At 40.7% G+C, this 11980-nt stretch overlaps 1 protein-coding gene across 1 annotated transcript in view; it reads left to right on the plus strand.

Moving 5' to 3' along the window:
• LOC102822155 (granzyme A-like) overlaps positions 1-10222 on the plus strand; it is a 19444-nt gene extending 9222 nt beyond the window's left edge. Inside the window, exons 3-5 of the mRNA XM_006874634.1 lie at positions 4497-4638; positions 7136-7408; positions 10070-10222. Of these exons, the coding sequence (XP_006874696.1) occupies positions 4497-4638; positions 7136-7408; positions 10070-10222 (568 nt within the window). The remainder of the gene's footprint in view (positions 1-4496; positions 4639-7135; positions 7409-10069) is intronic.
• The last annotated feature ends 1758 nt before the right edge of the window (positions 10223-11980 follow it).

Here is an 11980-nt window from a genome sequence, read left to right on the forward strand (position 1 = left end):
CCACTACGTTACCAGAGCTCCTTAGTTCAATAGTATTCACTATTATATTCTATTATAATATACAAAGAACTAAGATTGAAACCCTCCAGCTGCTCCTCAGAAACCCTATACAGGGTCGCTGTGAATCAGATCTGACTCGACACAACTTTTAGTGTGTTTTTGTCAGTATGTGAGGTGTGTCTCTTGCAGGCAGCGTATTGAAGGGTCTTGCTTTCTTATCCATTCTGCCACTCTCTGTCTCTTCACTGGTGCATTCAATCCACTGACAACCAGTGTAGTTATCAATAGGTATGAATTAATTGCTGTCATTATGTTAATTTTTGTGGGGCTGTTCGTTCCTTTGCTCTGCATGCTTTCTTATACTGAGTTCATGTTTTTTGTGCTATTTCTTGTCAGTTTATTCTTAGTTTTAATGTTTCTTTGTTCTGCTTGGGTCTTCATTTTCATGGTCTGTTATGAAGTATTAACTTTCTTTGAGGTTACCCTCTAGTCTATTAACTTTTCCCTCCATTTATGACAGTCTATTCTATCCTGCAATCTACATGACCTCCTCACCACCTGGATAGCTGTTCCTATATTTTTCCCTTCTTTGACATTGTTATTATTTTAATCTTTGATTGGCCTAGCAGGTCCTCTGAATTCATTGTTGTAGCTTTAGGTTCTGTTCAACGCTGCTATCTTTTGAATGAGTTCCAAGTGGTGCTGCCACATCTGTCAGTCTCTGGTTCTTATCTATTCTTGTTGGTTTTCATTCCAAAAAACTCCCTTTATGATGTTTTGAAGTGCTGGATTGGCTTTGACAAAATCTCTTTTTGACAAAAACTGTCAATCAAATATGATGGTGCAATCAAAACATTTCAGGATATAGCGTGTGTATATCCTGGAATATTTTGATTGCACCATCATATTTGATTGACAGTTTTGCTGGATAGATGATTCTTGGTTGGCAGTTTTTTCTTTTAGGATTTTATATATGTCTCCATAGGCAGATACAGTTGTATCCAACTGTCCAGTAGCCTTTGTTGCGCAGGTCACTGTGCATGCACAGTAGAAACCTCCAGCTGTGGGTAGGGGTGTACACTCACTCAGGCCCATTCTCTAGTCACCACCATGGAGGTATGCAGATAGATGTTGAGAAATGAATGGAAGAAAGACTGTCCACCGTTTTTATCTCTGAAGGTCAGTTAGGTATCTGCGCATGCACAGCATAATTCTAAAAATAGCTGTGTCCTTGTATATAGTAGTTGGTGTTGGCTCTTGCTTTTTATGTTGGGGTTTTACAAGGTGCACATATGGTTTGGCTGTATGTTCAGACCTGCTGTCTCTTGTTAAGTAAGGCAAGAATAAAGGGTCCCACCCAGGTCAACTTCAGGGCTGAGTCCCAGAGTCAGACGTCATAAGAAGCCGCCAAAGGATTAGCTTGTGGGACTGCTGGGGCTCCCAGGGATTTCCTCCCTGTGCCATGGAAAAGCTGTGGGTGCAACGTTGGACACTTTGGGGGGTGCACTCTCACCTGCCTGAAGGTGCCCAGGCTGGGCAGAAAGGATGCAATAGGGGAGAGGAAAGAAAAGTGAAAAATAGTCACACCTCTTTTTCCAGATGCCACTCCATGGCTTTTTGCTCTGTATAAGCCTGACTGTGGCCCTACACTCTGAGCTCAGTCCAGGATGAGGGGCCCACAGACAATGTCCCAAACAATTCAGAAATCGCCATATATTCCCGCCACAGTCAGATTTATGCACCGATGGGCACAAAAAAACTGATGCCCCCTACCTTATATTAGATCAAAATCTCTAGAGCTGCTCCCAGAAAGCACCTTCTCTGGTTTTTTCGCATCTCTGCAGAGGATTCTCCCCTACCTGTCTCTGCTTCTCCCGCCCCCAAACCGCTCTCTCCTTCTATTTTCTTTTGATGCTTTCTGCACCATTCAATATTTTGCCCATGTTGTTGTTGTTGTTGTTAAAGGCCATCTAGTCGGTTCCAACCCATAGCGACCCTGTACAGAGTTTCTGAGGGTGTAAATCTTTACTGGAGTAGAAAGCCTCATCTTTCTCCCGCGGAACGGCTGGTAGTTTCGAACTGCTGACCTTGCAGCTCGCAGCCCGATTCGTAACCACTGCGCTACCAGAGCTCACTGGACTCCTTCAATATTGCAACACAAGGATTGAATTTTTCTTCAGTTCTTTCAGCTTGAGAAATTCTAAGTGTGTTCTTCTCTTTTGTTTTTCTAACTCCAGGTCTGCACAGATCATTTTAATACTTCACTTTGTCTTCTCAAGCCGCACTTTGAAATTTTCTGTTCAGCTCTTTGATTTCCTCATTTTTCCCTTTGCTTTCGCTTCTCTACAATCAAGAGCAAGTTTCAGTTTCTCTCCTGACATTCATTATGGTCTTTTCTTACTTTCCTGTCTTTTTAATGACCTTTTGCTTTCTGCATGTGTGATGGTCTTGATCATCACATAACTCTTCTGGTTTTTTGTCATTGTGTCTAATGCATCACATCTGTTCTTGAGGTGGTCTTTAAATTCAGGTGAGATATAGTCAAGGTTATATTTTCACTCTCATGGATTTGTCATAATTTTCTTCAGCTTCAGTATGAACTTGCATATGAGCAATTGATGGTCTATTCCACAGTTGGCTGCTGACCTTGTTTTGTCTGATGATATTGGGCTTCTCCATCATCTCTTCCCACAGATGTAGTCAATGTGATTCCTGTGTATTCCATCAGGTGATGTCCAGGTATATAGTCAGTCACCTTTTACATTGTTTTAAAAAAGGTATTTGCAATGAAGAAGTTCTTGGTCTTACAAAACTCTATTGCGTTATCTCCAGCATCATTTCTATCACCAAGGCCATATTTTCTAACTACTGATTCTCCCCCTCTTCTTTCCAACTTTTTATATTCCAACCACTAGTAATTATCAATGCATCTTGGTTGCATGATTGATCAATTTCAGAAGAAGTTAGAATTCCTCAAATATCATCATTACTGGCTTTAAATTGATAAATTTAAATTGATAAATTTGAATAGCAGCAATAACTGGTCTTCCTTGTAGATGCATGAATATTATTCTATCACAGACAGAATTGTACTTCAAGATAGATAATGAAATAATTCTTTTTGATAATGAACATGATAACATTCCTCTTTAATATGTTATTCCTGACATAATAAGCCATATGATTGTCAGATTCAGAATAGCCAATACCAGTTCATTTCAGTTCACTAATGCCGAAGATATCAATCTTTGTAGGTTCCATTTCATTTTTTACTTCCAAATTTCAAAGAGTCATACTTTGTATATTCCACATTCTAACTATTAATGGATGTTTGCAGCTGTTTCTTCCCATTTTGAATTATGCCACTTCAGCAAAGAAAGTCCTGAAACCTTTGCTCCAATCACATAATCAAAATAAATTACACTTTGAGGAGGCTGCTCTTCCCCAGTCATACTTTTAGTACCTTCCAGTCAGAGGGGGCTCATATTCCAGCACTGTGTCTAACAATGTTCCACTGCTATTCATAAGGTTTTCAGTGGCTAACCATTCAGAAGTGGTCTGCTTCTCCTTCTTCCTAGTCTGTCTTAGTTGGGAAAGTCTACCATAGGTGACCCTGCTGATATTTAAAATACTGGTGGCATAGCTTCCAGTATCACAGTAACAGACAAGCCACCACAGTATGAGAAAATGGCAGATGAGTGGTTGCCTGCTTGGTGCAAAGTCAACCAAGTAGATCAGGAAATACTTTTGTCCACCGTCCCCAGAATAACTTTCAGTAGGTTCATAAACTAAATTTGGATTGGTCCTAGTTTGTTTGCTTGTGTGTGTGTGTTTGTGTGTGTGTGTGTGGTATACACAAATATTTGTTGCAACAGCTTTAAATTTTCACTATAAAACCAAAGTTCAACTTTTTCAGTCCAACCTATAAAAAAAAATGACTATGGTTGAACTTTCTCATCTTTGAAGACTTCAACAAAGAACCATATTTCTCTGAAGGACAGAAAAGAAAACACACTACATCTACTTTGCTTCGTGACTTTAATCTTTTCTGTTCGGTGTCAACAACCTAGAAGGCCATGAGGGGAAATGCTTTATTCCACAAATTCAATACATGTGGAGAAATAAGCAGGATTTCTTTCCCTGTCCACACCCCACACCACCACCCCCATCCACCATGCACTGCCCATCAGGTAACCCTCTATGGGCAACACTCAACCATACTTCTCCACACTTTTATAACTCAGGATTACCATCTTGTTGCTTTTTCCTTGAAATGATGTTTTGAAATTGAGGCAATTTATAATACCAAACATCTTAGGAGTTTTAGATAAAAAGTGTTAAAACATCAAAAGAGAAAAATCTTTATAAGCACCCCCTGTCTTACTGTGCTTACTTGTGACCCTTTTGGAAGAACTCATCAGACACAAATTAGTGAAGTCCTAGCTTTATTTTACATCTACTCTCTTACATAAATTATATGTTGTTGTTTGTTTCAGAAAACGCAGCACTCAAATTATTCTTGGGGCCCACTCTATAGGCCATAATGAGAAATTTAAGCAAATATTTTCCTTTAACAAGACGTTTACCTATCCATGCAATGATCCACAGACACATGAAGGGGACCTTCAACTGATTCAGGTAAATATGTATTTTTAAAAAAAAAAATCTATAAGCATTTAAATTTTTTTGGTTTGATCATTTTAATGGGAAACTAGAGAGTTAACATGCTCAACTTTACAAGCAGTATTGGCTAATGCTTGGGGCTTAGTGTAACAAAGAAAGCTAGGACCCAACATTATGTTCAACAGATGTTCTTTCTCTGAGAATTACTTCAGTTCAACAAATGCTAACAAAATTCTTCCTGGACAATGAGAAGATGAGCAGGAGTCCACCAGAAGAAAAGAAGGGAAGGGACTTCCAGGAAGGAAGAACAGCTATACAAGGGCTAACTTTGAAAAATACAAATGGAGGAAGAGGGCAGAAAGTCACCATGAGATTTGAGAAAGGAAGGAACATAGACAATGAAGCAAGTCTTGCAAAATTTAAGAAGTTAGAAACGGGACACTGTTATAAGCAGGGTGGTGATAGGATCAGACTCTTTATGAGAATGATCATTCTGGGTACTGTGCAGAAAGCACTGGCAGGCAGAGTGTGAACAGAGGTTGTTACACCAGTCCAGGACTGAAGAAGAATTTCACCTCTAGGAGTTAAAAAGAAGCCCAGGGGGCTCTACATGCCTCCATCAACAAGATGGAAACCCTAGAGAAGACATGAGAGCTCTGCTTTGGGCAAAACCCCTACCTGCTCTGCCCCCTAATACTTACAATTTGAGGCTGGAGATTGTCCGGCTGGGCCTCTCCCTTTGTGTTCCCACACACACACTCTAATTCCTAGTGAGGTAACTCTCCCCTCATTCTATGCTCCCCAGCCCATGCAGTAGGTACTCCCTAATTCAATTTCCTTCTTCATGTTGCTCCATAACACATAGTACCCTCTAACGTATTTTAGGTTTTATTTGTCTGCCTGCCTCCTCCAGTGGAATTTAAGGTCCACAGGCTAGGGCATTATTCTTTCTGTTTTATTTACTGCTATGTCTGTCGACATTAAAATAGTGTCTGATACCTGGTAAGGGATGGAGTTAAGTCAGACAGCAGAAAATATAATAAAAAATAAATAAATAAAAAAAGAAAAGCGATTCTGGATTCGGTTTTAAGCAAGTGATAAAAGTGGCCAGGTCTACATCAGGGCCTAGATAGTTAATCATACAGGTGGTTGGGATAAGGAGAGGTGAGGGCTCAGTGATGTTGGAGTAGGGTCAGGGACTCCCCATCATCACTGACACTGTGGACAGTAGTGTGATGCTGCCAAAGAAATCATAAAGAGGGTGTCAGGACTTCACCATGGGTAACCTTCTGGGGTTAAACCCTAATTGTGTGGTCATTGCTACCCTATGTGCTTGACTAAGAGAGCTTGAAAAGACAGTTACTTACAAACATATGCTTCCTATATTTCAATTTTGATCAACTCATTAAGACCCAAAGTCCCTTTCAGGATTTCTCCTTCCTCCTTATTAATCCAATCAGATGGACATGCATGAAAGTCATGAGACAGTGTGAGTGGGAAGATGGAGGGAAGGAGCACATAGGCATTTCAAGTCATGTTCTATGTAAAGACTGTCATCTGTGGCCACTTCGCCTTCTAAATGTGAGCATGGTGGGTGCTGGGAACATTAGCAATGCAAAAGGGCCCCTGAGGTAGTGAGACAGTCTTCTAGGATGAGTCTGAGAGGATTCAACGAAAGGAATATGACCATGCCATGTTTGACCACACTCCTGTGATTTTAGAAGGTCTGTAGGACCAGGATCTTCTGAATTTCAAAGTGAGTTTTAGGGAAGAAGATAGGTCAGAACTACAATTTTCTCCCTCTCCCCAACTACTGAAGGAGCTTGGTGGCACAATGATTAAGCAGCTAGGCTGCTAAGCAAAAGGTAGGCTGATCAAACCCACCAGCTGCTCTACAGGAAAAAAGACATAGTGATCTGCTATCATAAAGATTACAGCCTAGAAAACCTTAAGCTTGTCAGAATGAACTCAATGGCACACAATAAGAACTCCCTACTCAAACTCGACCCTACTCTCCTTGCTTTTACTCTTCAGAAAGAGAGCGTGGTAAGCCCAGAAAAGGGCTTGAGAAATGAATGAAAAGAGAGAAGGTGAGTGAGCACCTAAAGACAGATGAACCCTTCAGGTGGATTTGCACACACTCAGACATGGAGAATCCACGCACCACTTCAGCCCTGGTTTGCTTCTATTGGTCTCAGTATCAGCAGGGTCACAAACCTAAAAACATCTGAATTGAATAACAATTGATCTGTCTACAACATTTCAACCACAAAACCGCCACTGACCAATCAACTGAATTGTTTGCATAGACTGGTCTAGCAAAGGACATCTGGAAAAGTGCGCTGCCTTTTTATTTTTTTTAAGTCGACTACTAATTTAATAATTAGATGGACTATCTTGCAAGCCATAAAAATATCCTAAATAAGCAAGGTCTATGTTCCAATTAGGGATCTTTTCTGGGTTTTGTCACTGTTGTCCTCACCTAAACCTGTATCTCCTGTCTACTTTCTAGCTGAAAGGTAGAGCAACAATTAACAAAGCTGTCGGACTACTTCCACTACCAAAAACAGGAGAAGACGTCAAACCCAACACAAAGTGTCATGTGGCAGGATGGGGAAGCACCAAAACAGACCCGTGTGGAGTTTCGGATACCTTGCGAGAAGTCAACGTCACTGTGATAGACCGAAAAATATGCAACGGTGCAAAGTATTACAACTTCCAGCCAATTATTAGCAACGACATGATCTGTGCTGGTGATAAAAAAGGTGAAAGTGATTCATGCAAAGTAAGTAAACTAAAACTGAAGCATAGTGGTGACGAGTCAGGCTGCTAACTTCAAGGTCAGCGGTTTGAAACTACCAGTCATTCCACTGGAGAAAGATGAGGCTTTCTGCTCCCATAAAAATTTACAGCCATGGAAACTCTCAACAGGGTCACTATGAGTGGGAACCGACTCCACAGCACACAACCACCGCTACCAGGAAGAACAGGGTAGACAATCAGTATTACTTTTTATGTACAAGATTTACAGGGAATACAGTCTGGAACTGATGTGGTGGTATGTACTCCTTCGTCTAGTGTGAATCCTTCTGCTCAGTCGAGTTGATTCCAAACCATAGTGACCCTGTATAGAGTTTCCAAGGAGCAGCTAGTGAGCTTGAACCACCAACCTTGCAACTCAAATAACTTTGCAGTCTGGTGCATTAGCCCACAGGGCCATACCAGAACTCCCAGGGAACATTACTTCTTTATTAATGATAATTTCAGGATACCATTTAACCCTCATTTTTAAATGCTCTCCAACCCTAGCAATAAAAACAACACCTGGTGTTTTTGAGATTCCAGGAACTATTAGGTTCTTCCTTATGCCATTTCATTCTTAAATAACCCATGAGATCAGCCCTATTATTATTACCCCTGTTTTGAACCAACCAGTTGCCATCAAGTCTACTCTACCTTCTAGCAACCCCATGTGAGTCAGAGTAGAACTGAGTCCCAAAGGGTTATCAATAACTGATTTTTCGGAAGTAGAACACCAGGCCTTTCTTTCAAGGTATCTCTGAGTGAACTTGAGCCTCCAATGTTTAGGTTAGCAACCCAGCAAATGACCTGTTTGTACTATCCTGAGGCTTAAAAGTTCAGGAAATCAAGGCATGGAGAGTTATTTATTTTCCTAATTTAAAGAACCTATAAGTAGAGCGGACCTGGATTTGACCCAGGCTATCTGACTCTTGGAGTCCTGGCTTGGCACTGTGGGTTAATGCGTTAGACTGCAAAGTCAGTTGGAACTATAAGGTTGGTGGTTCAAGCTCACCAGTCGCTCCTTGGAAACCCTCTAGAGGGTCGCTATGGGTCAGAACTGACTCGACAGCATTTAACAACAACAATCTGACTCTCAGTTCCTATATTGTTTTTCCTCTTCTGTGCCAAGAACAGGCTTTCCAGGGTTGAACCTATTTAGAACTCTTGGCCCAGAGGCAATTTTATAGGGTCAGAGAGGAAACAAAATGAGGGCTGATAGATCTGGGAATGGATTTGGAAAGATTGTATGAAATAGTACCAAGTACTTCTTGGACTCCTGGTAGGATCAGCACTGGACTGTGAACCACAAGGTCCACCAGCTGCTCCTTGAAAACGCTTTACAGGGTTGGTTGCTATGAGTCAAAACAGACTCAACAGCACTTAACAACAGCACTTCTTGGCCTGAGATGGCTTAGCTATTGTACTTTGTCAGAATTAGCTGTAGTTGAGATCCCACCTCAAGTTTTCCATAATCCCAATATTCAGTTTCTTATCCTAATATCTATTAACTAAGAAGAGCACATAACTAGACTGAGGGAAACAATTGTTTTTTCACAAGTAATGTCTTTGTTTTACTGAGAAAAATGAATTTGCACATCTTCTCCAAAACTGTCTCCTTCAAAAGGAAAATTACTGGAAAAGATAAATGTGTGTTAATTGATCCTTAGAACAGATAAGTAGGGGTGTTAATAATAATGATGATAATAGTGCTGGAGCCCTAGCATACTGAATTACAAGCTGGGCTGCCAACTGCAAGGTTAATAGTTCAAATCTACCAGTTACTCCATAGGAGAAAGATGAGGCTTTCTGCTCCCCTAAAGATTTACAGCCTCAGAAAGCCTACATAGATTTGCTATGAGTTGGAACCACTGATACTCATAATAATACTTATCTAATGGGGTAATTTAAGGAGCTCTGGTAGCATAGTGGTTACAAATCAGGTTGCAAATCTTAAGGTCAGCAGTTCAAAACTAGCAGCTGTTCTGCAGGAGAAAGATGAGGCTTCGGCTTCTATAAAGATTTACAGCCTCAGAAACCCTGTACAGGGTTGCTATGAGTTGGAACCGACTCCACGGCACATACTAACAACAACAATGGGGTAATCTGGAGTCCTGGTGTGGCACTCTGGGATAAGCACTCAACCACAAGGTTGGTTTGAACCACAAAATAGGCAGTTCAAATTTACCAGCCGCTCCTCGGAATCCCTATACAGGATACCATTTAACCACCATTTGTAAGTACTTTCCAGCCCTCTCAATAATGATATTGACACCCGGTATTTTTCAGGTCCCAGGAACTACCAACTTCTTCATTATGTCATTTAATCCTTACATAATCCCACCATTGCTGTTAAGAGCTGTCAAATCGGTTCCAACTCATAGTGACCCTATTAGGGTTTCCAAGAAGCAGCTGGTGAGTTTGAACCACCGACTTTGTGGTTCAAACCGACCTTATGGTTGACTGCTTATTGTACAGAGCCACATGAAGAAATGCTCCCTGGTCCAAAAAGGATTCATTAAAGATGATCATTAAAATTGATATTGAGTTAGCCTTTAAATAAGGGAAATGAATTAAGTGAGCGAATGAAGAAATATATCATCTTTGAAAAGTACTTATATTTAAAATGCATGACTTTCTGTTCCAGGGGGATTCTGGAAGTCCTCTGATATGTGATAACATTTTCAGAGGTGTCACTTCCTTTGGGAAGTGTGGTGACCCCAAAAAACCTGGCGTCTACATTCTCCTTACAAACAAACACCTCAACTGGATAAGGAAAACCATTGGAGGAGCCATGTGACATTCCTCCTTCAAAGGAGAGAGTTGAGGGAACCACCTGGAGATGTCCAGTCAAAGTAGTTTTAACTTGGCCTATCCCAAGAAGGACCTCACCAGCCCTCTGAATTTACAGCTTATCTAGAACAAAACCAGCTAATGAAAGAAACTGCTTCCTGCTTCCACACCAATATGGTCAGCTAAGACTGCATCATCACACTCCTCATCCATCCATGGCAGAGATGTCCCTTAAGGAAAATCCCCCAGTTCAGTGACTCTGTTTTTTTCAGAATATAGGACTTCCACTTTTGTGTTTGTTCTTAAAATGAAGTCAGTCCTAGGAAAAGTTAGAATATTCTTCATTCATCCAAATGGACCTGCAAAATATCTGCCATTCCAAAGTTAGACTCTGGTCGTCTATTTAATGTACCAGTAAGAAAAGAGATGAAGGATGATGTTGACTTCTTACTAAGTCTTTCTCTATACTTTGATTTTTTATAAAATTCTTAATGGGAAAGACAATGAAAACTATTCAGTGCATATTTTAAATATGTGGTAGATTTGGAGTCTGAAGCTAAGGATGGCCCAGGGCAATTACATCATTTATCAAATTAGAAGTGAACTAAAGTTTCATATGTCAATACACCTCAGTTCTGCCAGCATTTTGATATGTATTTTGCCTGAGCTAGTAAATATATTCATGTAAGCCCTAAGCTTAAATATATTGTTCTCAATGAATTGGAATGTATAATAAAGAAAATGCTTTATCATGTGCTACTTAAATCTCATCTTTTCATAGTGCTTTTAAACTCCTAATAAATTCATTCTATAATAATTCTGGAGTCCTTGAGTGGCACTCACCTACTGGTGCATTGAAAGGTTGGTGGTTCAAACCCACCCATAGACACCTCAGAAGACAGGCCTAGTGATCTACTTCCAAAAGGTCACAGCCCTGAAAACCCATACATAGGGTCACTATGGCAGACTGGACTCAGTGGCCAAGTAACAACAGCATAATTATAATTCTGACTGATTTGTCCAATTTAATTAATCAAATATGACTTGAGGGTCCACTGTGTGCAGGGCATTATGGCCAGCAGGGTAAATAAAGAGGTAACTAAAATGTGATCACTGCCTTCAAGGTGCTGAGGTCTATTTTGTAGAAGACAAGGTTGTTGTTGCTAAGTGCCATCCAGTCAGTTCTGACTCATAGTGACCTGTATGAGATTTCCAAGGAACTGGTGAGTTTGAACTACAAACCTTGCAGTTAGCAGTCCAGTGCTTATTCAGTACCATACCAGAACCTCAGAAGATGAGAAAGTCATAAATAAGAGGGTCTACTTCCAGATCTGAAAAACACATAGCAGAACCAAGTTGTCTACTGCCTTAAGAAGTTGATGCCGGGAACAGATAGCTATATTTCACACATCCACCCACCATCACAATTAGCCCCAGTAGTCTTCTTCCTGATATCTGCCCTATAGTTACATCATTGTTGTTAAGTGTCATTGAGTCAGTTCTGACTCATAAAGACCCTGGATAGGGTTTTCAAGGTGGTTTTGAACTGCCAACCTTGTGGCTAGCAGTCCATTGCCTATCCAACAGCACCACACCAGGACTGCTAACCACAATGTCAGTGGTTCAAACTCACCAGCCACACCTTAGAAACCCTACACAGAGTCACTGAGTTGGAACCAGCTTGATGGCATTTAACAACAACATTCCTACAGGCCCAGAAAAATTCCAGATTCCTGACTGGAATGGTCACAGACATCACAACAGG

The sequence above is a fragment of the Chrysochloris asiatica genome, unplaced genomic scaffold, assembly GCF_000296735.1.
Source record: "Chrysochloris asiatica unplaced genomic scaffold, ChrAsi1.0 scaffold00291, whole genome shotgun sequence".
NCBI classification, from domain to species: Eukaryota; Metazoa; Chordata; class Mammalia; order Afrosoricida; family Chrysochloridae; genus Chrysochloris; species Chrysochloris asiatica.